Source organism: Sinohyriopsis cumingii, chromosome 11 (assembly GCF_028554795.1).
Source record: "Sinohyriopsis cumingii isolate HCF-2022 chromosome 11, ASM2855479v2, whole genome shotgun sequence".
NCBI classification, from domain to species: Eukaryota; Metazoa; Mollusca; class Bivalvia; order Unionida; family Unionidae; genus Sinohyriopsis; species Sinohyriopsis cumingii.
Window position 1 is genome coordinate 23,474,298 of NC_142971.1, and position 27,950 is coordinate 23,502,247.

General features: G+C 35.2%; 2 protein-coding genes across 2 annotated transcripts; both read left to right on the forward strand.

Annotated features, from left to right (window-relative positions):
* The first annotated feature begins 4,931 nt into the window (after positions 1-4,931).
* Positions 4,932-26,498, forward strand: LOC149787775 (uncharacterized). Its single transcript, XM_089973971.1, has 4 exons — positions 4,932-5,074; positions 8,241-8,461; positions 14,885-15,013; positions 19,632-26,498. Exons 1-4 carry the CDS (start codon positions 5,056-5,058, stop codon positions 19,803-19,805), a joined length of 543 nt encoding a protein of 180 aa, XP_089830097.1. The 5' UTR covers positions 4,932-5,055; the 3' UTR covers positions 19,806-26,498.
* LOC149787776 (uncharacterized) lies at positions 22,643-27,950 on the forward strand. The gene is made up of 2 exons (XM_089973973.1): positions 22,643-22,768; positions 22,805-27,950. The coding sequence occupies exons 1-2, from the start codon at positions 22,700-22,702 to the stop codon at positions 23,141-23,143; spliced, it is 408 nt and encodes a 135-aa protein (XP_089830099.1). The 5' UTR covers positions 22,643-22,699; the 3' UTR covers positions 23,144-27,950.

Here is a 27,950-nt window from a genome sequence, read left to right on the forward strand (position 1 = left end):
CGATCAAAGTCTATTAATCACATTTAAATACAATCGCAAGCATAAATACTTGTTGCAGATTGCTATCGGTTTCATTAAAACAAAATTTTACGACCTCAAACAGCATGCTGAAGGATAGAAAGGCATTAACAAAAGCGCTACATCAAAGACTCTTTGGCTGCGCAAAAACATCAAATTCTGACAAAAAACTATTAGAAAACACAAGATATGCTGGAAGAAAAAGTGCAAGCTATTTATTCAATCTTAGGCAAGATAATCAAGAAACATTAAATCAGAACAATTCATGGAGTGTCTCTATGTAATGTTCCAAAGTACAATGCACGATTTTACGAAAAAAATAATCAGACGCTGATCTGATCCCGAGCTTTAACGTGGGGTAGAAATTCCAAACGACGAATAAACGATTGGTTAAAATTGTACATAATGAAATATATCATGGACTTCAACCACATTACCAGCAATATTCAAAAACAACAATGCGAAAACTTATTGCATGTTACAGATACTAATACAAACGAGGAATTGCATGTTACAGATACTAATACAAACGAGGATACTTCTTCAGGAAATCTTACCGAATTTAGAAGCACTTGCCTTTTTTGTTGACATTAATTCTGCTGACAGCCAGCTTCCCTAATATTTGTGCTTTTCAAAATCCGTTGTTACTTATTATCTCTGGCGTCGGAATCGCAGCGCAGATTCTATAATGAAAGCCGAACATGGAATTCAAAACAAAGATTGCTACGTACAAGTACACCTACGACACGTGTCACGTGTACAAAAATTCTAACGCAAATTAGGATTGCTTGCGATGCGCAGCATGTTGGGTCTCGTTAAAGTATTCCGAATCGTGGAAAACATTTTGGTCGAACTAAGCCCACTATTCGCAAATACTAGACAAAGCATATGCAAAATAATATCAGCAGCATAGCTTTCAAAATAAAAGCTTTGGCGCTGAAACTGATGGTAGCTATTAAATTAAAGTGGACTTCAGAGAGAAATAAAAACTACAGTGCACTTATAACGAAACAAAATGCTGCTTCTGAAATAACATTTGGTGCCGTCTACTCTGGTCTTGACAAAATAGGTTTAAACATTTCTTACCACGAAGCTTCTGGTATTCCTCTCCAAGTATGTATCTGGTATTTTCTGGTTCTATGGCGATCTCTGCCTAAGAATTAAAGTGGTCGAGATGTTCTTTAGATGCCTGCCACTATTTAACGATCTAATATACTGACCACACAGCTGTTCTATATTCTAGTCTATGGGCAATTTTACATTAACGTTGTGTGATGCCATCATTCTGCTTGAGTTAAAGTCATTCATTATATTACTGTTGGTTTTTCTTTCTCTAATTCAGATACAATTTGACGCAATTTTTATATGGCGCTCTTGATTGTTTTCTCATAACCTGGCACGCTAGCAATATAATTGTATATAAACCTGAATACTTACCACGAAAACACATCAGGTTTTATGCCTTCAAGATATTTCTTAGTAACGTCATCTATCGCAGTTGCAGAACAGTCTGGTTGTTCTTGGACGCTTGTAATAACGTAGTCGTATTCCTTATGCAAATCCATCTTCAGAAACGATACCAACTCGACTTCAGAAGATTCGCCTATGTTAACAAAATCATCGTAGCCGCCAAAGAATCATCAGATAACAATTGCAATCGGATCCATCTCGTATAGGCTACGGTCTTTCGGTGAAATCGTGTATCTTACCCCGAATAAAATCCAAATTGACCTAATGAGCACTTGCGAAAAACAGTGTCAACAAGCAGACCGTATGGTGCTGTGACTGAGACTTCTAATGCCAATATCAACTGCAGCAGGTGTAATCAGGCAACTAGTTGACGTGTCTGAGAAAGGGTATCTTCAATTCCAGAGCAAACTTTCACTGCCCTCTCCTACGTCGCCGTCCGGGCTGTATCTAAAGCCGTCAAAAATTTCTGATGCAGATATTATTACCAATAACGTTTTCGTCTGTACTGATCTTAGTATGATTTCTTATCACTACACACGTCCGGTTAGATAGTAGATAACTAAGTGTTGGAAAATAGTTAACTAAGTGTTGGAAAGTAGTTAACTAAGTGTTGGAAAGTAAATAACTAAGTGCTGGAAAGTAGTTAACTAAGTGCTGCAAAGTAGTTAACTAAGTGTTGGAAAGTAGATAACTAAGTCTTGCATAGAAGACAAGTTACTTATCATTAATTGTAATGGAGATCATTGGGAGGCAAAGGATTAGGGACGCTATTTTGTCTCGATAAGGGAATTTAATTCTATATTTGTATACCCTTCTTTAACATTCTGCCTTATGCGATAAGTAAATGAATGAATGCTGGTCATTCCAAAGGGCATTTTTAAAACAAATGGGGACTGTTCAAAAACAAAACTAATAAACTAACTAGGAATTACCCTTGTTCTCCTGCTAATTTCTCCTTGTCCTGAAATATAATGCCTCTTCTTTTACGTTAATCGTAAAATTATATGAATTACAATACCAGAAAAGGACATAGTGTTGTTTTTTTTTTAAGTAGGGTGGGAGAGGGTTGGGATATCATAGGAGAGCTAGATGTTTTAACTTTATTTATAATGTGAATCGTAGACTGTAATGCTATTTGTTAACGAAGAATAACTGCAGATGGCGTTCTATACTATTTATTAAATACAAGACATCATTACAGCTTGGAAGGGGAGTAAAGGCTGCCCTGAGAGTATATTTCCCATGGAACTTAAACCCTCGTGAATGTATAACATAAACCACCTGTTGGTGTGTATCAGTTCTAGTCCAGTGTGGAATATCTGATTACTTTTACTGTCAATTGATATTTCCAAGCTAATTAGATTAAGGCTTACACTACGCAGGGGGCTATGGAAGTTCATTTTATTTATAAGGGATTTCAATGCACTAGATAACTGAATGTTGGTCATTCCTAAAGCATGCTAAATAAAATGAGTTTTATCATTACATTTACTATTATAGGACTAAATCCCACCATGATAAACCGATATTAATTTCACTTAAAGGGCAGACAAATATATCCAACATGCCACAATGTTACAAGTTCCTCTTCTGAAACCCATTATATAAAATATTCATTTGAGTTAAAGGGCAGCCAAAGTTACATTTTCGCCTCCAGCATGTTACATTGTTACAGCCAAACAGACTCATCATGTGCGAAATCATACGTATCAATTTTTTTTAAATTTTTTTTTATATCACCCCACCAATAAACCATAAAAATGGCGGCAATGTATTAAATTCTCGTCTGGCTCTATACATTTTTTTAAAAGCGTGTTTAACATGGTAAGTCCAAGATGAAGTGCCCAACTATACTACTGATCGCATAAACAGTTGTAAAATGAAATTACTCACCCGCAGTAATACAAACGACGTTGTAAACACAGCCCGGCCCTAGGGCAAGGCGAACGAGGCAACAGCCTTGGGCCCCGCGCTTTCAGAAAATCAACTCCGAAATGCAATTTTTTTGCTTGGGGCATCGTGCTCAGAGCTTGCTACCTTGGGCCGCGCACATCCTAGGGCCGGGCCTGTGTAAAGATGACATTACTCACCCGCAGTGGCACAAATATATCTGAACTCTTACCGGCAGGGTAACGACCTCCTGACCCGGTCATTTGGGTATTACCGTAATGGCAAAAAATGCATTAACGATACGGCGTACCAGACCATATATGCTGTTTGATTTGCAACACATCTCACCCATTTGGTATGACAGTGACAGATGAAGGAATAGGGCCTTTGGTGTTAACAAGTACACAAAGGGTCTGTGGAACGGAACCACTAGCAGAAGCGCGGAAGGGGATGAACATCATCCCCACCCTCACCCCAGCCCCTGCGTTTTAAGTGACTCTGAATCTTATTTACCATTTAGCTGTACAGAACGTTTACTTTACGAAACGTTCCAGTCTCTTCGCACTCACTTTTAAGGGGATGGGGTGGGCGACCACCCTTCTCAACCCCAGTCCGCCCTGGTTAAAACATTGGTACATGTGCACGCGTGTACTTTTTAATGGGGTTGTTTCAAATTGGGTTTAAAACGTTTTGGACTTACTCGGTTTGCTAAAATTTATAAACTAACCAAAAATAAATGTGTTGGTGTAGTGGCACCCTATTCAATAATTGATATTCAAACATATTAATAATTGCCATCATGTAATTTAGGTACTCATGTCATGTGTTATGCATAATTTCTGATGTGCCAGTTTGAAACCGAATTATGCAGCACAATCTCTCTCTCTCTCTCTCTCGCGTGAGTGGGTGTCTGTTTTATGCTATAAAAGGCCCACATACACACTATTCATGATCAAAATATATATTTAAACCATCATACCATCAGTACATGTATATTCACTACGGTCCGTACGACGATGAAACACCTGGTCTTGATACAGAACGTTCACGTGACCCTATGCAAAACATTTCCATGACATCACGGATTACTGTGGATGTTGTTCGCTCAACCACAAGGGTTTGTTACAAAGAAAATTAGGAGTGTCCGTCAATGAATCACGGTATTGTTACAGGTTACCCCCCCCCCCATCTATTGATTCATTGACGGATACTCCTTATAATACCATTGTTACAGGTTAGACGACGCCCCCCCCCCCCCCCATCACTTATTCGTTGACGGATGATCCTAATTTTCTTTGTAACGAAGCCTTGTGGTTCAACAGAACTGGAATAAATTATAAAGGCTTGAATCTTTGCTTTCTTATTTATATTGTTATTTATGCTGTTAATGTATACAATTTTTGTTATTAATAAGCATTAATACAAACACTTGAGATTTGCTAAATTTGTTTATTTATTACTATTTTATTTAAATATCTGTTGTTGTTTTGTTTTTTTCTGGCACAACGTATTTCCGGATTTGCAATCTCTGTCCCACTAGCATCCGTGTCCATAACGTGATCTTGGGATGGGCATTATGTTAGACTCAATAAAAGATAAATTGGAACAACTAGTCACAAGACAAAATTGGAACAAGTCAAACGGTGTTTTTTGTTGTAAGAACTGAAAACAAGAATAATGTCAGACGAAAAAGCAGGTGAGATATAACGACCCTTTCTTTTAAGTCATCGAGACGGTGATTGATTTCATTCGCATGAATGTTTTTCTTCATTTTTCTATTGCAGAGGCATAGATTCATCGCTGTATTCAGTCTTTTAGACAAAGAACTTGAGCGAGCCGTTCTCCGCCCATTTGATTATTTTCTGACATCTGTCCCTGTGGTCTCTGCTCCACAGCCAGTAGGCTAAGCTGAATGTCTGAAAGTAATAAATGTCGGAGAGAATCTTTGTTTGTCATTTGCTTGTTGTTGAAACAGAAACAGTGCCAAAAATAAGAAATGATAAAAGCTCTTGAACGTCTTTAAACTTATCCCATTAAAGCGTACATATTTGGTTTTCCAGTCTGGAATCACATGTGCTCAGATTAGTAATTAGTCTTAATTGCAGACTAAAGTTAGGCAGGAAAGGAACGACACCCTGCTGTAGGCCTGAAGTTGACTTCAGTTTACTCAGTACAGTACCCAGTAGTAACATTAATGGCGGCTACTTGCTGGCTTTCAGTTTTCTATTTATACATGAATAATGGACACATTTATTTTAGTCTTACTCAAACGCGATTGATTCGGAACATATAATGATAGAAAAGTGAAACTAATACAGGGCTTGTTTAGGGTGTAGAGTGTAAGTACTCATCCCAGAAACAAGTGAGTTGTAAACATACTCGCCTTAGACCAACAAGTTATTTTATGTTTTGTTTTCTTTCTGACATGATTGGTGACAGTCTGACATTAGTATAGGAAAAAATCACAGAACACGTTTGTCTAATACCCACTCCATTCATCACTTCTGTCAACAAAGTACACTTCTCTTATCTGTTTTGCTCTTATGAAAAACGACAGGTACTTGTTTGGAGTTAAGACAACAAATATGAAACCCTTCTAATACCTTGGATAAATAAGAGGCGTTTGTAACTCAAGAAAGTCCATTTCTACATCGAGCCTTTTTTCTTCTTCATACATTGTAATCTTTCTGTAATATTTCTCATGCCATTTTCACATGTAGAAATTGTTCTTTTGCATGAGCTATCACACATCTTTAATAAATTAGACATGTGATAAGATAGCAGATAGAAAATGTCAAATTTAATGATTTATTTTCTGGCCTAACTGTAACATTCACCTAAGATCTCCATATATTACCACCTAATGTCGAAAACTATATTTCTGTCATTGTAAAAACTCATCAAGTGCTAAGATGCTTTTAATAACATTGATAATAAGGCATAAATGTTTATACATGTAAACAGCAAAGTCAAGTTTACTGCCTGTAAACATTAGCAATATCAGTAGGTGTGCAAATGAATATGCTTGTGGGTGTCATTGATGCAGGAATTGCCTGTTCTAAGTAAATTATATATTTTCACATCTCTGCTTATGAAGATTGTTTAGCAGCATTTTGCTGTTAATTTTCCTAAAGTGTGCGTGGGCGATTTTCATGTTCACTGAGGCATAGGTACAAAAATTGCAACGACTGTATTACAGTGCACACTAGTTTGATTTACTGATCATACTGATAGTGTGCTTTTAACAAAATGCTTGTAATGATGTCTTGTTGTTTATATATTTCATGTAATTATTTTTCCCATGCAGGGGAAAAAGTGATAGGGTCAGCCAATAGAAACAAGGCCGGTCGGCAGAACAGAAAGACTTTTGTTTCTTGTCTAGCCTAATCCAACATTTATAAAGTGTTCAGTTGTTATATTATTTTGTATTACATTGTAGTAATACAAAATATAACCACCCACTATCTTTAATATTCTTAATGCTTCAAACTTAGCACATTTATTTTCTCTCTTTACTATCATTAAATATAAAACTGTTTCACCTGTGATAAGTTCCAAGTGTCTGTAGAGTAAAGTGTCAGGTTTGTAATCCAGAGATTGTGGGTTTAATGCATGCCCTGCCTGGTGTGTCTTTCGGAAAGGCACTTGGCTCCCATTTTCTTGATATGATGAAGTCTAGCCAATAATGTGTTAAAAGTGTCATTAACACTAACAATTTCCCCCCCCCCAAAAAAAAAAAACTATAGTAATTTGGGTATGGCTTATCCTTAGCAAATCGCAAGTTAGTCTAATTTTCTAAGCGTGATGTGGGGAAAATGGTAACAAAATTCTTTTTTAATTTTATATCTATAACATAATAGGGCTGATTGCATTTGTTATTTGTCCAGGCTAAAAAATGTAGTCCACTACAGGGTTTCCTAATGCTACAGGTAAGTTTATCGCAGTTTCATATTTTGCGCAGGATTAGATTTTAATGAAAACGGATTTCCCAGGTTTTCCTCACTGGTTATACTGCCTATTTAAAAACAACCTTGTACATCTTAGATATTGTTAAAAGAACTTTCAATTACTTTTATTTTGGTATATGATGCGTCTAGTTTGGATTATAGAGTACATTACCGGTAGATAGTTTGGCCTTACTTCAGATGTGCACCTATCAAAGCACTGTTAGCTCTGCTTGGTCATTTTCACTTTCTGGACATCAGATATAAATTGTAAAATTAAGAGCTGATAATTTTTTTTACTTTTTGTACATATTGTAATTCATTCGGTGCACTTCCAGAAGCCAGTATTGACTAGTCTGGCAAAGCCTGTTTCCATATTTTAATAACTGCTAATGATTGTATACTTTAGACTAATTCAGGCCGATTTTTAAAGCACATGGATGCAGCCATTTTTGTTAGCTGCATGATTAGATCATGTACCATTTCCACAAGCACAATATCTAAAGCAATTTTAGCCGCAGTACATGAAAGTAACAGAAGTGTGCCAATATTCTCTCCATTATGCATGTTGCAAATGCTAACAGCTTCACCTTATGCCTGTCACTCTCTCGTAGGTACATAAAATCTATAGAGTGTTCCCTATAGCACTCTTCCAATATTAGAGAAGGCCATGTAGATTTTTTCACATTTATAAATGTTCATGACTTTCCATAATGGGGTCAAAGAAGAAAATGTAAATTTATTTATATTTTTCATTTTTGCTTTGTGTAATCCTCGTACAGAATTTTCCTCTGAAACTTCCTGTTTGCAAGAGATGAATCCAGTTACCAAGCCAACCCTTTTATTTCATTAGAGCTTGAAAAGTTAAATCTGTTGGTGTTAACATCAATGAAAATAGTGTGCCACTTTCTTTTGCAGGTATGCTGTCTGGGCAGGATCAATCTGGACCACCACCCTATCACCAAGCTGTAGTGGGTTATGGCTATGAACAGGGTAGTGCTGGTCCTCCCCAGTCATTTCAGAATCCATCCCAGCAGGTGGGCCAGTATCCACTGCCACAGGGTGGGTATTATCCACCTCCACAAGCTGGACAGGGTCCACAGCAGGGCTACTATTCACAGCATGTACAGACCTTAGTGGTAAGTCTTGTGTGATCTTCAGTCAATCCTGGTTATTTCAAGTGTTCTTGAAATTGGCACATCAAGAAGTCCAAATAGACAGCCAGATTTTGTTTTCGTTAGCTGAAACATGAAGGCATCAAAATCTGGTTGAGCTGTGTGTGTGTTCTCGATTTTTTACGTACCTTTGACAATTTGAATCATATCATTACGATGTCTGCAGTGTCAGTTTATAGTGATGTCTAGCACTGGGGCATCATGCAAAAGACATGTAGCATGATGTCCCACCCAGTCACATTATTCTGACACCGGTCCAACCAGTCCTAAGACTAACTTCGTAATGCTGAGTGACAAGCATTTTTATAAGTCTTTAGTATGAATGCCAGTGAATGAACCAGCGACCTCCAGCATCTAAATCAGACACTGTAACCACTTAGGCCACCAGAGCGGCCTGATGAAGCTGTAATCCCATAATAGATTACTGGCATTGGCTCGATCTGATTGAAATTACAGCTTATCTTTTTTTGTATGCTGATTTTCAGTTACCACTCTGGAAGCCATGGGTTTAATTCAGTTTGACTAAACTTGGAATGTATGTTTATATCATCATTATTGGAGGAATTTGAATATGATTGAGATCTATACATATTAAATGAGGCAATCTTTCATCTGATTGGCTGGGCTTGTTACAGCAATGGAAGTATTATTTCTGTTCAGATTTGCTAAAACTTTAAAACTGATTTAATATATATTTATTTTAATTTAATTTTTTTGCTTGTCAGTTTTACATTTTTCTTACATGCTATTGTGATGTAAATTTATTCACTGGAGATGATATTTTTCCAGAAAATTGGTTCACCTGAATCATTCTTTTCATAAACACCAGGTGTTGGCCTGGAAGCTGACCTTGATTCAGAATTAGTAAACAAAGTTCTATCTTTGTTTTAAAATGATTGGTTGTTGTAGAGGTTATGATGGGGCTTTGGGTTTAAGATGTAAACAATTCTTTTTATATTTTTTTATTTCTTAGAGAAAATGATTGGTTTTCATCAGGGTCATTTTTGGTGTACGTGCCATAAACATGATCACGTGACCCCCTCCCTTTGATTTCGCAATTCTGGTTTTTCCATTACTACACATTTGTTAGTTAGAGGTGTATCGAGAGAGATTTCTCAGTTTTGGGCTTTTCACACTGATGTCAAGTTAATTTGTTGTAGCCAGATTTGAGTTATAATTTTCTTCAGATCATTTGGATTTCAAAGGAATTAATTCTTTTTTCTCTGGATATATTTTGAGGAGTGCTCACACAGAAATTTTGGAAAGACATTGCTTACAAATTTAATTTGGATTTCCAACACCGGATTGCCATTATTTGTATTTCTGCAAGGAACTGTAGATAAGCACAGTACTGACTACAGCATACGTCACCGTCATTCATCTTGGATTTTCCATCATGATTCGAACTTCAGATTATTAGAATATTTCTTACTAGGACTTTTGCAAAATGATTCGTGGATTATTCTTAGATTATATTTGGATTGGATTCTTGAAACTGTAAGTTCTCTTTTTTTCATTTTTACAGAATTTTTCCAGGAAAAATATTATTTGTTACATTTTTGAAAGCTTGTTGTTTTCACTCTTTCTGTGTTACTGTTTATTCGAGCCTAAATATGTAACACTTGTCAAGCTGAGATGTTTTGGTTGCAATATATGTCTTGTAAAAGAAATAAGCAAGTGTTTGGAAAGAAAGATTAAGAACTTAGCAGACTTTGTCAAAGGTTTTATTTTATTTTATTTTTATTAATATATTTAGCTCTATATCTATTTTTTTGTCTTCTGCCTTGTCTACAGTATTTTTAAAAAAAAAAGAAATAAACCTTGTATGCATAGTTTTTCTGAACCTATTCTGATTCTTGATTATAATCCATTAAAATTGTTTTAAATATCTTGGATGTTACCCTTAGTCTTTCAAGTGAATTTGCCATATATTGACTCATGCAAAGCAGATAGTGTATGATTTTATAACATATTTAAATGGCAGGTTATCCATCAGTGTTAAATAACAATGCTAGAAAGTACTGGCAACATTTATGAGGGTCGGTGTGTCACAAAGGTCCAATTATGAATGTGATGTATGCTACTATGCTAGGATCCTATGGGTATTCACTTACTGTATAATTATACTCTCTTATAAGAGGAGTCCATCTGCAAACTGCACAGACCCAGATCTCCTGTCACATAGTGCAATTGTAGATCTGGGCATGTGCACTGTGTTAGGAGTAATCAGTAGAATGGACAGTATAGAATCTGATCTGCAGGTGCATTAAGACATATTAGTCTATTGTCAGAGCTTAGTGATAATTTTCTTCAAAAGTTTAATTACATGCACATATGGTTTGACACCTTTGACAAGCTTCACATCGTGCAGATTTAATCCATCATATTATAAATCATTGCACAATGTCTTGAAAATTTGTTTTGTATATCATATTTAGAAAAATAGTACCAATCTTTTGGGACTTTTTTTGTTTATTGATCATAAATGAGCTGTCATGTTAATCATCTGACATAAATCAGCTGTTTTTCTGTGTCATGTACATATATACTTTTATTTTCTGGTGACAACTTGTCATAATTTCTTATTGATAAAGAAATGTGAATGGCATTGCCAAAAAGAGATTTGTGGAACAAATCATGGAATAGCAGGGTTCAAGCTAGACTATAATTTTAATTAGACTTCTCATTGTGGACAGTATAGAGAGAAGTATGAGCTGCGAGCAATGGGAGCAAAGCAAGAAATAAACATATATATAAGTCTCAATAATAATTTATTTGCTAAATGAATAAGGAAATTTATAGATTAAATGTAAAAAGGGAATGGAATATGGTCATTTGTTTCTTCTGCAGTGACAAATTTATTGATCTGAACTGGAATAAAGCTAATTAAATAAATTAATATAGAAAAAAGTATAATCTCATTCTTGTTTCCTTCTAGCTGCACAAAATTCAAGAATGGAAAAATTAAGCCAGGGATCGTCCTGGGCTTCGCCAATGTCGCAAATTGCGATTTTTTTTCCTTATTGGCGACAAAAATATCCCATCTGGCGATTTTTTTGGCGACATACTTTTTGGTTATTTAATTTGTACATACAATCAATGATTTGGACTGGATAAATTAAAAGGCAGAACGAAAGGAAGCCACAAACTTGACTAAGCAATGCATTGGAATCAATCTGTTACACAAACGATCCTTTGTTCTTATTGACAACCCCATCTTTACAGTGCATTGTTACATCATAATCTGCTTATGCTGACATCTGGGCTGAGTACTGTATGCTGCGATACAGTCAATCATGCTACCGCACTATACCTACAACTGACCGACTTCTGAAGACCCGAATAGAACAGATACAATTAATTGTATGGCTAATCCTTCTGGGTTTTTTTTTATACATATACCAATACAATAGTTTTGCTGAACCTTCATAGAAAACTGATAAGCTTTGAAGTACCGACTACTGTGTATAAATACAAAGCAAATGGAAAAAATCTAAATCACAATTACATCTGTCGCCAGTGCGGCATTTTGCTCATTGATCTTTTCCTTTTGCCATCAGTCCTGATTTACGGCTGCAGAGACTTAAACTCTGCAACAAGAAATAGCAAAAAAGAACAGTTTTGCATAATTAATAATAATTATTTATTTCTCAAAATACAGGAGTGAAAGAATCCCTAAATTGGGTGTGAATTTATGCTTATATATACGGTCCAATATTGCCAGGTGTAGACTCATGTAAGTTTCATTCGTGGGAATGGAGATCCTATTTTTCTTGTCGAGAAAATTTATACAGCATTCAGTGATCATTCTTGGGATTTAGGAAGCAATTCGCTACAAGCTTTATGAAGCTAGCCATGGGGGTGGGGGGCTGCTGAGAGACTACTGGTGTCACCTGTCAGCACTGAGGACTGTGAACGTGGATTCAGTAAGATGAACCTCATAAAAACTGACATCAGAAATAAGCTCTGCATCTCATCTCTCGAGAATTTAATGAGAATCAGCATGTACAGATGTGAAAAATTAGACGTTGAAACTGCATTCAACAAGTGGACAGCCCTAAAATCGCGACGGATCTTCATGTAACACTTTGTAACATTTTGTTACTGCTTGTTGTAATTAAAGTATTAACTAATCCATCTTTTGTAATTTTCATTGCCTGTTACATTAATAGACTAAATTAACACTTGGAAAAATGTACACTACTTTTTTTGGCGACACTTTTTGAAAATTGGCGACAAAATATTGAGGTTGGCGATTTTTTTGGCGACAGCTTTTTAAAAGCCAGGACCATCCCTGTAAGCCATTGAGTATTGTTATGTTTGTATCATCACAAATGCTCAAAAGAATGGGAAAATAAAGCCATTGAGTATTGTTACATTTGTATCATCACAAATGCTCAAAATTGGCATGGTTATCAACTGCCTCACTTTTTCATTCTTTTATTAAAAAATTAAAATATTTCAAATAGAATAAGTACTTAAATTCTGATGACATATATATTGATGACAATAATACACACATAATGTTCGATAGTGGAAAAGTGTATTGTTATTGGGGCTCTTGGTTCTAGGGCTGGAACTGCAACTTTTTCAGGTATGAGGTCCCAGACTGCAGCTTTTAAAACACTGATGTTATGCAGTAGCACATGGCTACATAGAATTTTCCATGCTGAATACATTTTTGCCCCATTCGGATCGGTGCGGTTAGAAGTAGAAATAAATGGGCTTATTAAATGTTAAATACTCCACATCAGATGATAAATACGCCACATTAATGACCTTTCATTGTATCTTATGACTAGTTACTCTCAACAAATGAACAGTATATTGTATATGAGAAGGAGTAGGTAATAGAAGAGTGTACTACATGTATTTCATATCAGGCCTCAGCTGTAGCGGCTGATCAAGGTAAACATTGATGCATGAACAATTCTTGTAATAGTGGTCATTCAGACTGCCACTCCAAGCTTACTCAAAGGCTTCTTCTCAGTATAGTCTGACTTATAGGGGTGGAAATTCACAATAACCTTTTAAGAAGACTTTCTGAACACATTTTTGAATAAAACTATCACCTCTTATAGTACCTCTACATATTTGAATACAACTGTCACCTCTTATAGTACCTCTACATATTTGAATAACACTATCACCTCTTATAGTACCTCTGCATATTTGAATACAACTGTCACCTCTTATAGTACCCCTACATATTTGAATAAAACTATCACCTCTTATAGTACCTCTACATATTTGAATACAACTGTCACCTCTTATAGTACCTCTACATATTTGAATAACACTATCACCTCTTATAGTACCTCTGCATATTTGAATACAACTGTCACCTCTTATAGTACCTCTACATATTTGAATACAACTGTCACCTCTTATAGTACCCCTACATATTTGAATAAAACTATCACCTCTTATAGTACCTCTACATATTTAAATACAACTATCACTTCTTATAGTACCTCTACATATTTGAATACAACTGTCACCTCTCATAGTACCTCTACATATTTGAATACAACTATCACCTCTTATAGTACCTCTGCATATTTGAATACAACTATCACCTCTTACAGTACCTCTACATATTTGAATACAACTATCACCTCTTATAGTACCTCTACATATTTGAATACAACTCACCTCTTATAGTACCTCTACATATTTGAATACAACTATCACCTCTTATAGTACCTCTACATATTTAAATACAACTATCACTTCTTATAGTACCTCTACATATTTGAATACAACTTTCACCTCTTATAGTATCTCTACATATTTAGGGGCCCCGAGTGGCCGAGTGGTCTAAAGCGCTCTCTGTTACGGATCACTACCATCTCACCTCTGTCTGCGTGGTTCGAGTCTCGGATTCGGTCAATGTGGGTATGTGAGAAAGCTTGCCAGTAGCTTCTCGTGGGTCGGTGGTTCTTTCCGAGTTTTTTCGGGGTTCTTCCTCAACCATTAATACTGGCTGCCATGTATAGCCTATCGTGTGCTGAAAAATGGCGTTAAACCCTACAACAACAACAACAACCTCTACATATTTTAATAAAACTATCACCACTTATAGTACCTCTACATATTTGAATACAACTATCACCTCTTATAGTACCTCTACTTTAATATAATAGAATGGAATGTTCATTTTTTATTGTGATACATCTTTTATGCCCCGTCTCAGATGTCAACATTTCATTGTTCAAGATCACTAAGGTTTGAATTTTTTTCTTTCTCATAAATTTTTACAGTAGCTGCTGGAGACTTCTAAAAGATCCATAGAGGCAACCTATGGAATTCTTGATTACATTCTGGTTTTTATTTAAACAGGTAAAGAATGCATCATTTAAGATTAATAATTTTATACTTCTCTAGGTTGCTGCACCCCAGCAACAGACCATGATACATCAGCCAGCTCCACAAGACTACATGAACCGTGCCATCTTTGCCACCCTATGCTGCTTCTGGCCAACGGGGATATGTGCCATTATGAAGGCCAGCGATGTACGTAAAACTGTCACCATAATGTGGTGTAAATTTTAGATGCTTGTTCAGTTACCTTTTTCATCATATATCTTTTGTGTCAAATTTATATTTTTGAAGGTCAGTGCAAACAAACCTGAAATTGAAAGTGTTAATAATGATAAAATGATCCCAACTCTGTTTGTTGAATAGTGTTTAGGTGTCTCAGTGATAAAAAAAAGTTACTTTAAAACAGAACAACTCCATGCTAGACACTGATTGAAATAAAAATAGTATACAGTATAACCTGCCTTGAAAGACCACCCCTTGTGCCAAATAATAATGGTCTCTCAAGACATGTGGTCTGTCATGACAGGTCACATCATTATATCATCAATAAATCCATGCATCAAGAAGGTTGTCCCAGGACAGGTGGTCTCTCATATCAGTGGTCTTTCAAGACAGGTTTTACTGTAAAATGTGCTGGTTCTCACAGTTAACTTTAAGTCCCTCATATCCTTTTTCTCTAATGAAAATGATATTTTATATCCCTTTTATTATTCAAAATTTTCATTTGTGTGATTGGGAGACAAGATCTGCTTCTCTTCATTCATCTCTATTAATGCATAGGTGAACTTCCAGGCTTTTTAGTAATTAAATGGTTCTGATTTAAAAAGTCAGAGAGAATTTTTGTTGTTTAGATTTTTTTAACATAGCTTTAAAAATTTTCCAGTCATATCACTGGGGCCCCGAGTGGCCGAGTGGTCTAAAGCGTTCGCCGTTACGGATCACTGCCATCTCACCTCTGTCTGCGCCGGTTCGAGTCTCAGATTCAGCCAATGTAGATATGTGAGAAAGCATGCCAGTAGCTTCTCGTGGGTCGGTGGTTCTTTCCGGGGTTTTCCCGGGTTCTTCCTCCACCATTAATACTGGCCGCCATATATGGCCTATCGTGTGCTGAAAAATGGCGTTAAACCCCACAACAACCAACAACCAACCAGTCATATCACTACGATGTCTGCAGTTTGGCAGTTTAAAGTGATGTCTAGCACTGGGGCAGACATGTTGCATGATGTCCCACCCAGTCACAGTATCCTGACATCAAGTCAACCAGTCCTATAACACTAACCTCTTAATGCTGAGCACCTAGTGAGGCAGCTGTTAGTACCATTTTTTGAAGTCTTTGGTATGACTCGGGTGGGGTTCAAACCCAATACCTCCTGCATCCGAGGGGCATGCTCTAACCACTAGGCCACCAGAGCAGTCGAGAGAATTATAATGTGACCACTTTATAATGCTCTAATGTGGTACAGGATAAACCATTAGCTTTTCGACTTGTCTTTGGCCAATATATTGAAAACTATTAGCCTTTTTGACTTATTCTTCTTGCAGTAGGTTGGTTGGGTAGCATGACAATATTTATGTATCCAGCAGTAACCATGTTTATTTTTTATCTCACTAGGTCAGAGTCCAAGTTACGTTATTGTATAACCTTGAAAACATTATACATCATCTGTCTGTCCATCCATCCATCAACACTTGTTTTTGAACACTCTGGAGGCATCAGTTATGAACAGATTTCAGTAAGATCTGGTGCCTGTGTTTGTTTCAAGACCTCAAATGATTTTGATGAGTGACATCCATGTATTCTAATGTGCTGACTATGTGTCTGATTGGTTGAACTTGCGTACATGTTGGTGATCTTATTTCTGATCCAATTTAATATGTAAGCTTATATTTATAAGGACTTGTGATAATTTGATAATGAGAGACATTCATGCATATTAACAAGTTGATTTTGTCTCTGAGTGACTTTACTTTGTATGTACTCTAGAGGCTATATTTTTGGTCAGATCTTGATTATATTTGGTATGTACCGTCTGTACTCGCTTATAAGGTGAGTCAGACTGTACAGATGCAGATCTGCCATTTCATAATGCACCAGCAGATCTGGGTCTGTGCAGGTTGTTGGGAGAAATCTGTAGAACAAACAATATAGACCCTGATCTACAGGCACATTGTGATATGGCAGATCAGGATCTTTTTTATTTGCAGTTTGACTCGACTTATAAGCGAGTAGAGATGGTAAACTTTTATCATTTTTATAGTCAGTGATGTGTATAGTCTGTGTGCCTGGAATAGTGTTTTCTATCATAGTTTTTCCACACATTATTGAATACTTTATCCTGTCTGTAGCTCATTAAACTTTGCTAACAATATCTAGTTAGTTTCACACAGAGTATTTAAAACTAATTAGGTACTTTTAGTTACATTGAATGGTGCTGACCTGAAAATTTACTGGGTTTGACCTATAGATAGAATAATATATACCATGCTATGTGGAATGAACCATGGTTTCTGGCATAATACCAGGTTTGTTGACTTGGTGTGCATGTGTGTATTTGTCTCTCTCAAAATGTTTTATATGATACGTTCTCAAAGTTGGAGAGACCTTCAGTTGCATATGATTGGCTGAGCTTGTGAACATGTTGGAGGTAAGATTGTGAGGAGATTTGGTATGTAATTATATATCTAGACCATTTCAGCTGAGTTGTTTATGAGTGACATTCATGCATATTAATGAAGTGATCTTGCAATTGATTGGCTGATATTATGACATCCCCTGAGGCCATATTTCTGATCGGACCTGGTATGTAAGCTCATGATTATGGTCTCAGAGGAATTTGTTTATGAGTCATGTCCATGGGGTTGGCTTGCATCAGACTGGCACAGTTTGTGATCACTATTTTCCAGTGAATTAAAGCTGCCTCTGACAGGCTCTAAATCAATTTTTTTTCTTCAGTGCTAGCAGTATTTAATAGTTATATTATTTTCAAACAGCAAAAATGAGACCATTTTCAGTGTTAATTATAAATTCAGAAATCTGAATACAAAATATCAGTAGCAAGAAACTTTTAGTACAGTCACTTAATAACATCAGAATTGCAACTTGCAAAATGCTAGCTGATGTCAGTTTTCATTCCGAGCTCTGATGAAAAAAGTTCATCCTTTAGAGGTGAGATACCAGTTACATCCCTTTTATTAGGGTCAGGGGTCAGTATATCATAACATGTCTGTAAAGGCAGGAAAGGTTTTGGTTCATGTGTTACTAATCATAGCCACATAAAAGCTCATTTTCATTCACTATTCATCTCGGGCCTCTCACATAAGCTGATTGTCATTTGATTTTGGAGAGTTGAGGAAGTTGTTAATCCAGAAACAGTTTGGAATGTAAGTGCAGTTTCTAGGCATAATTATAGATGCTGGCAGAACAAAGAATCTGTCTTCCATTTCACAGTCATATGTAAGCTGTCTGTAGTGAAATTAGTTTTTTGTGCACGGAACAAAGATCAGTGACCTTTTAATAGTCATTGATGATTTATTTTAGAGGACAGATTAAATGTGCAGTGATCTTGTGTGGAACAGAAATTTGTGAGGGAAAAAATACAACAAAAGGATCCCAGAAGTGAAATTACTTGGGACTCCAAACAGTTTATTTATAAGGATAGTTCAGTCACATGAGACTTAGCTGGCTGACATTTTGACATGAAAGTGAAGAAAAGGACACTCATGGTCACTTAAGTACATGTATGTAATGATTTTTCTCCATCGAAAATCATACAAGTGAAACTGGCTTTTAGAATACAGTTTTGTTGGTTTACAACAACAAAGTCTCAAAGCCACATGCCTGGTTTAATAGAGCTCTAATATTTAATGAAAAAACCAATAATAATAACAAAAAAGATCATTTACACAAAAAAGTAGCATCAGTCACAATTATATATTAACCAAATAAACATAATCATTCTTAAATGACTAACTTACAAGCATTTACTTGTAGTTATGAATAATTCACCTTAAAAGCTGACTTTTTTATGGTCTTACCACTTCAGCTTAGCTGAGTATCAGCTCTAATCTGTGTTGGTGCATGTGCCAAGTATTGTTTTAACCTTGAATGCCATTGGAACACCTGGCTTTGACACACATAGATGCTTACTACATAGTTGTAATTTACCTGTTCCTGTCAGTCAAGAATTCAGCATCTAAGATACATTTACAAGTTTGACATGAGTTTGTTTTGTGGATCTCCTTTTTAGCATGAAATTGAAATTTAGGATTGAAATTTGTTTCGGTATTCAGAGTTGCAGAGATTTTGGTCGATGATGGGCGGGGGCACAGAGCAATGATAATATTAAAGAAAGAAAAATTTGGGACTCCAAAACAATTTTGGTCTTGAGTGAAATCTGGAATGTTGAGGTTTTTGTTTCGAGGAGTTTCACCATATATATATATATATATATATATATATATATATATATATATATATATATATATATATATATATATATTATTATTTGACAATTTTGTTGCAAAGAGCACTGGACTAAATCTGTTGACGATGTATTGTGATATCAAACCCATCTTTACATCATACTTTAATTCTGAAAATAAGTGAGTTTGCTATAAACGATCTAACTAGATAATTAGTTTTCCACATCACATTTTTTAATATTTCTTTAGACTAAGGCATTTTCAGTCAATGTACCCACACTGATGAATGTAGAGTAGTGGAATTTGTCACTTCAAGAATGTCAAATGATGCATGTTTAAAGTATTCTTGTGCAAATGTAAAAATGTAATGATGTGTTTTGTCTTCTAGGCCCGACAGGCTCTTGCCCGGGGAGACATTGTGGGTGCTCACGCCAGTGCCCAATCAGCTCGTCAGTTTGTCAACATAAGCATCATTGCCGGAGTTCTGTCCATTGTTGTTGCCTGCGTCATTGTAGGTGTCTACATCGGGATTGTTGTCAACAGTTTCCACAGCGTTAATTAAAATTAGGGCCACAGGGGTGATTATTTCAGAGCAATTGAGTATTTTTTTTCTTCTGTAGATCAGTTTTTTCAAGATGCACAAATTACTGTGAAATGACCAAAATTCAGTTACAGTGGTCCCCTCTTGAGAAGCAAGCAAGAGAGGCCACCGCTTTTACAAGGCCACCTTGTTTGATACCAAAATAGTGCATTTTAGTTACTATATCCTTCTTGTGAGAGGTCACCTCTTTATATATATGACCATGTTTTCAGGCAGGAGAGGTGGCATTTTGAGAGGAAGGAGACAGCTGATACTAATTAAGCTTTTGTAGATTTGTTCATACATACAACCTATTTTTTATGTTATTTTGAGTTTTTGTGCTTTTTTTCTTAGGAGGTTTTTTGCCTGACTAATCATCAGTGGTCTTGTTAGGATCAACGCCATCATACCTTAAACTGGTTTTGGACAGGAGATAAACAGTATAATTTTAGAATTCCAACTCTACTAGTTATGGACCAATTGGTGTCATTGAATATATAGTACTCTCATGCTTGTAAAGTAATATTATTAAAAGGAATATTAAGTTTTAATGTTCACTAGTTATGTAGATGATGCTTGTCAATATATCACAGGTCTAGAAAAATTTCATTTTTTTCTCTCACTTATCAATTGAACAAGTAGAAATAAATGTTACTTGTCCAGTAAAATATCACCTTTTCCTGCAAAAACTGTCTCCATATATAATGGCTTTCATTCCATGTATAAAAATACAATTATCCTTATATTAACCCGTTTTATTTTAAATATGCCAACTTGAAATTTGAGATTGTCTTTATGTTAAAGCTGCAATATTGGTATTTCTTAACAAAGATCTGGCTGAACTGAAATGACCCTTAAATTACATACTTACAGAAAAATGCCAGAATTGCTAAACTTTAATCGTTGCAATCAGATTTGGTTACTGGCTTTTCTGTGTTTTATCTGGATCTGGTTCATATTAGATTTGTGGGAGTTCATCAGGGAACCAGTCTAACTTTAGAGGAGTATCTCATCCTATAAAACTGCCCATATATTTGATGCAAATTGCCTGCATTGCCAAGCTGTTGCTTATATAACATTTGTGAACAATGGTGTACACTAAACAAAATTATTTTGCAAAAATGAAAAGGCAATAAACCTTTTGTAAAGTTTAAACAACATATGTATAAAAAAAGGGAATATTCACATTCTTGTGGGAAAATAGAAGGAAAGGCAACATTTACATTTATTGGACATCATGTGTTGATTTAAAGTCTTTGAAAGGGTTATAAAATTGTGGAATTCAATGGGATTGAGTGTATTTCAGCAAGAAATATAAGAATACAAAAATATTTAGGTTGCAGCTTTAAGTAAATTTTCAAGATTCAGTTTGGAGGTATATACATCACATAATTTCAATCTAAGATGTTGAGTACAATTGTTTTTATCTGTAGTAAACAAGAGGTATATACATATTACTGTCCCTTGGTGGCTGTGGTTATTATTGTCCTGTGGTGGTGGTGGTCATTATTGGTGTTGTTATTTTTATTGTTATTGTTAACTCTATAGACCAGAAGAACTTATGGGACGATCTGTTTGCTGCAGCTTCGATATCCAATATGGCCAACCGCAGTAGCCATCTTAAAAATCTTTTATTGCTACTCCACTTGAATGGATTGTCATATAAACATGGAGTTTTCCTGTAAAGACTTTTAGGTCCTAGTTTGGACCTAAATAAAAATGGTGCGGATTTGATATTTAGTATGGCAACCATAGTAACCATCTTGAAAATCTTATTATTGCTACTCCTACTGAATGGAAAGTCATATTGACATGGAATTTTCACGAAATCTTTTTATAATATTGAGTTGGCTAGGTGGTCGCAGATCAAAATGGCACCATTATGATGTCGGTGAAACTATTGTTATCAGTATGTTTGAGTAGATGGTCATATCAACAGGCTTTTTGTACTGAACAAGTTATTATGATGTCTAGTTCGACTTAGAGGAAAATTGTGCCCTTTGGACATTCAGTACACCTGCCGCAGTGGACATCTAGAAAATCTTGCTGTCACTATTTCTCCTGAGTGGATGGTCACATCAGCATGGGAATTGGATGGAACGACTTCTTATGATGTGATGTTGGACAGAAGTGAAAATGTTGCCAACCTTACTTCAAAATAATGCTGTCAGGATGGCCATCTTGAAAAATATCACGTTACTTCTAGATGGTTGTTCATCTGGACGTTATGCCTTCACATGAAGACTTCTTATGATCGCAGTGGTGCCAAGTTGATATCGAATTTGACCACCTTGTCATGCAGTTTGAAAATCTACTTATCATTACTTCATAATGGAAAGTGTTATTAGCATTTACTTTCAGTTTACATCAGTATACCTTTACAGTAAGTATACATTTCTTGTCAACCTATATATTAACTAATGAACCAGTCATGTTTTGAGCGATCTGGTGCTAAAATTAATATTAACCAATTAATTAAAGTTTCATCTATAAGTGTCTTTATATCTTTCATGTCTTTATAATGTTGTAGATGATGTAGGTATGTCTGTAAATTGTTGTTTATTTGTGTGAAATCATTGTGGAACAGGAGCACTTCCATATGATGTCACCATAAGAGAAAGACTACACTGATCCTTTCTGTCAGATAAAAGACAGATTCATTAAATATTCAGCTAATGAAAATGCATTCCCAGAATGCATTTATTGTAAACAAATTACACATCAATCTTCTTCCGGTATTATCAGTGTGGTACAAAATGACATTTTAGGGTACACTCTGTTAGTAACAATTAGGAAGCAGGTGATGGATACCCTGTTAATAACAATTTGGAAGCAGGTAATGGATACCCTGTTTGATAACAATTTGGAAGCCGGTAATGAAGACCCTGTTTGTAACAATTTGGAAGCAGGTAATGGATACCCTGTTGGTAAAAATTTGGAAGCAGGTAATGGATACCCTGTTAATAACAATTTGGAAGCAGGTAATGGATACCCTGTTTTGTAACAGTTTGGAAGCAGGTAATGGATACCCTGTTTGTAACAATTTGGAAGCAGGTAATGGATACCCTGTTGGTAACAATTTGGAAGCAGGTAATGGATACCCAGTTGGTAACAATTTGGAAGCAGGTAATGAAGACCCTGTTGGTAACAATTTGGAAGCAGGTAATGGATACCCTGTTAATAACAATTTGGAAGCAGGTAATGGATACCCTGTTGGTAATAGTTTGGAAGCAGGTAATGACAAGTTGATTAAAGTATTCATCAAGATTAAACAGCTGATTAGACCTACAACAGTACCGACAATGGCAGATGTTGTCTAGAGAAGAAACACATCAAAACTACAAAGCTGGATTGAAGTTTGCCCAGCTGGGCATTATCACAGTGAAGTGCACTTGTTCAGCAGATTATTCAGCTTTTCCAAAGTGTCTGGGCATATCTTTTGGTATTTAAAATGGTTTATGCATATAGAAGAGCTTTTGTTCAGCTTCATTGTTTAATATCTGTACATGAACACCATGCAGCCAAATTTAATCACACATAGGTACAACCAGTGACAAATTTATATGGTTCTCTAATTTTTATCACCTTGCTTTTGAAATTGGGAGGGGATTCAGCTTGTTTCCAGTTGTACATTCTTTTATATGATCATTTGCTTGCTTGCTTGCTTGCTTGTTTGCTTGTTCATAATACCCTTAATGTCATGTATCATATTACACCTACACTCTGATGATAGATGTGCAGACCCAACCCAGCTCAAGGGGTTTAATTCAGCCATACCAAAAGTAGGCCAGTGTGACATAATTATCTACCTAAGTAACTGTTTTATTTTCAGCTGCTTGCGTGTGATATCACCAGTATCTTAAAAGTTATTAAACCCAAAGTGGTATGTGGATATATACCAAGAAGGATAACTCTACCATACCAAAAACTAAGTCACTTTGACCTAATTTACACAAGTTGCAGATGATATTTTTCTTACACATGAAAATTGGCATGTGAATGCATCTTGAAAAGAGCTATTTAGCTATACCAATTTCAGATCATTGTGACCTAATTTTAGTCTTTTAAGACTTTAGTATTTTCAGCCATTCATTTGGTAAATATTTGATATCTTAAGTTTGTTTCACATACAATTATGACTATATGTAGATCACTTTCAATGAGAGTAAATCCAGCTATACCAAAAGTAGGTCACTTTTATCTAACTGTCATGCTCATATGACTTTTGTTTCTTCTTCCATACCTTTCTGTTCATATCCAAAACTGCTCTCATGGCTTAATGATTCTTGTCTAATAGTAAATATTTTAAAATTGTAAAATAACTAAATATGTCACAGACAACACATATGTTAAATTGTGAGATCAACAGGTGCATTTAAAAGTAAACAATATGTATCTAGTCAGAATCTCTTAATACTTTTTAAAACAAATGTAATTTTTTCCCATCTTATGGGTCTTGATTGTCAATTTTATTTTCATTTTTAATATATTATATTTTTGAGGTTACCTTTTTGTGTACTGTTTTTTCTATATTTTCCTGATCATTGGGCTGAGTGGTATTATGGCAAGTCCATGCATCTGTCAAGCGGGGATCATCTAACAACATTTCATATGTTAAACTTGTTTCGCAAAAGTAACTGGATTAATTTCAACCAAATTTGGAAGAAATCATTCTTGCACGAAGAACTTTCACTTTAGAAAGGATATCAATTCCGAATGAAAAAAGCCAGTGGGACTTAAAAAAAGAAAGTCTCAAATGACTTTTTCAAAAAATACTTGATAGTTTTTTAGCAAATTTGACAGCACAATGGCAAGAAGGGTTTTCATTCTTTCATTTCTGGTTGTTAAGACTAAACTAGAAATATTTTTATCTCATGAGTACTGTGTTATTACACTTGTATCCTAATTTCTGTATATAGCAAACTAGTAACATGTCGTGATGTCATGATGTAATTCCATGCAAAGGAAAGATATGATGATTGAGGCAACTGATTGCACTTCATAGTCATTCAAATGAAATTTATATTATTATTTTTTTTACGCAAAAGATACATTATTTGACTAGTTTCGGAGATTCCATTTGAAATGAACACTCCTGCAACATCCTACATAACAACTTAATCTGAAAAACTGCTTGACAAAATTTTGTCAGGTATGACAGTTAGAATGTTAGTTTAAAGATATCTTAAACTGAGGTATCTCATTTAGTATAGTGTCCAACTTGCAATTCGAATACTGTAGATTCATTACCCACCCAGGCTAGCCTGAGATAATGTACCACTGGGAAAGATGATTATCTCCCATTTTTGGGGCATGATATAGTCCAATAAAGTGCCATTAAAATCCAATCAACCAGCTCCCCCTTCCCCTCACCAGTATGTTCTGGTATCCTACTGAGACAGCAGTTAAGATGCCAGTGGCCTATTTTAAGGATAGTAGCACAAGATGGTAAAGATATTTTACTATGATGCTGATTAACTTTAGATTATCCTTTTATCTTGTGTCTCGTTAAGGATTATAATATTCATTGAAATATTTGTATAGCTATGTTTTGAGAAAGATGTGTGCAATTCATAATATTATATGGAAGCCCACTGAGCTACCAGACTTCGATATATACTATCCCAGACCCAGTATTCTGGTAGCCCCAGAACTCCATGTACAGGATTTATTCAGCCCTTAAAATTTATAATATCTGCAATTTTTTTTCCACTTTCTATTCAGACTGGCAGAAAGATCAGTTTAGAAATTTTAGTATATTCTGGGATAGTTTTGTTCTAATGTGGAAACTTGTAGATAAATTTAAGTTCTCAATTATCCTTGATGAATCCTTCATTGAGTTTTGAGTATTTGAATTTGTAACATACTAAAATACACCTTGAAATATCAAACTATCCTACAGTATTTTTTAAAAAAATGATGCTGCAGAATATTTCAATTTTAGGAACATCTTCATTTGGAATTAAATTTTAAAAATGTTGATTAAAAGGTTATTGTTAATGTTGATATTTGTAGAGGCAAAGTGAGTATTATTCGTCGTTATTTTCCATCATGCTGGTAGTTCTTAATGTACATCTTCCTGTGTGCCACAGCTTTAGTCGCCTTTTTCACGCTTTAACTTGAATGAGGATATGGTTTAACAAGGTTGGACATTGTTGAAGTTTAATGAGGATATGGTTTAAAAAGGTTGGACATTGTTGAAGTTTAATGGGAATATGGTTTAACAAGGTTGGACATAGTTGATATTTAATGATGATATGGTTTAACAAAGTTGGACATAGTTGATATTTAATGATGATATGGTTTAACAAGGTTGGACATAGTTGATATTTAATGATGATATGGTTTAACAAGGTTGGACATTGTTGAAGTTTAATGATGATATGGTTTAACAAGGTTGGACATTGTTGAAGTTTAATGATGATATGGTTTAACAAGGTTGGACATTGTTGAAGTTTAATGAGGATATGGTTTAACAAGGTTGGAGACAGTTAATTGCAGTCTAGAAACACCATAAATAAACTGTACTTATAAACAGTGCATAAAACATAAATTGTGTCTAGATATTTGTAGCCAGTATTTTTCATTTTGTTAGATATAATTTGCTGTTAACACCGATAAAATAGCCTTTAATAAGTTGTAATCTTAATAGAACAAAATAAACTGTTCATTTCAGTTCAGTATTCATGTCACTATATTAATTTGTGTTCAGAAGTTCATTATTTTTCAGTGTGAAGTTCTGATATATTAGGGAAAATATACTGCTTTAGTCTACCACAAAGTCGTCTTTGTATATCATGTGATATTAGTTGAACAGGATTGAGGAAAATTTTATGAAAAAATTTCCAGGAGTTTTTTTCCCCTCTAAATCTAGACAATATACTTGTATAAGGAGATTCTTCATTGGTTTTAGTTAGTTTGTTTCTATTTTTCTCACAATCAACTCTGATTTTCCAACTTAAACCAGGGAGTTTTTCAGAACATGGTTAATACACAGAGTGCATTGACATGCGTGTCCACATTGGGAAAGACCCCCCCCCCCCCCAAAAAATCAAGTGTCCTGTATATAATTATCTCTCTTTGATTTGGGCTTTGTTTCTGCAACTATGGTAAAATAAATTCCTGTTGACACAGAAGTGAATTGGCTGTATTTCATTTGTGCTTTTGGAGGCTGCTGTGGAGTGTAGTTAGCGAACTGTGCATGTGAAATCTCCCACCCATAGCTGTACTTCTCCTTCCAGGTTTAACTTGAAACTTTCAGTTATGGAGGTTCATTGATATGGGGTGGAAAATGATCAGTAAACTATGTGTAAACCTTTTGTGCATGGCATATTGCAAAGCCTAACATGTTAGTCAGCTTGGATAGTAATATCTGTTTTCGCAGCCGTGAATAAACTTACCCAAACTGCTTGTATCCAGCATACAAGAAATGATTTTGCACTATGTATCTGATTGTTAGCACTCTTTGTTAGGAATAAAGCTTACCCAGACTGCTTGTATCCAGCATACAAGAAGTATCCAGCATACAAGAAGTGATTTTGCACTATGTATCTGATTGTTGGCTCTCTGTTAGGAATAAAGATTCTCATTTATGTGAAGAGGAAAATGTTTGTAAACCTTTAATATTTTAGCACGTCTTTTTTAAATGAACCCATGTCCATATTTTGTTCAGATGTGTAAAATTTCAGTTGTTAGTTTGAAATTCCACTTAAAAAATATTTTGTTTTTTTAAATTTTCTTGCACTGTGAACTTGGAAAACAAAATATCTTGAGTTACATTGTCAGAAAATGTATTTACGTTATTTCTTTGAAATATGTTTATTAAATTGGGTGATACAATATCACATGATTTATATTAATTCATAAATATTGCACTGTCTGTGATTAATATTGTCTGTGATATACCTTTCCTAATTTCGTGCAAGATACATTAAGTTATAAGTTTAGTTTTGAAAAAAAGATCTGAAACTCTGGAACAAAATTTTTACACATTTAAAACATTTCTTAATCAAAGTTTTTAGGTAAACATTTCTAGCACATTGCAGGCCAATGTCTTCTTAGTACTGTCCTTTAATATGATATTTGTGTAACTAGAACTTTCAATAATAAAAAATGTATGTACAGAAA

Coding starts and splice junctions, on each gene's coding strand:
- LOC149787776 (XM_089973973.1), top strand. CDS start 22,700: ATGAAGACCCTGTTTGTAACAATTTGGAAGCAGGTAATGGATACCCTG. Junction 22,769..22,804: donor TGGTAAAAATTTGGAAGCAG/GTAATGGATACC, acceptor ATTTGGAAGCAG/GTAATGGATACCCTGTTTTG.
- LOC149787775 (XM_089973971.1), top strand. Junction 8,462..14,884: donor AGCATGTACAGACCTTAGTG/GTAAGTCTTGTG, acceptor ATACTTCTCTAG/GTTGCTGCACCCCAGCAACA. Junction 15,014..19,631: donor CCATTATGAAGGCCAGCGAT/GTACGTAAAACT, acceptor TTTGTCTTCTAG/GCCCGACAGGCTCTTGCCCG.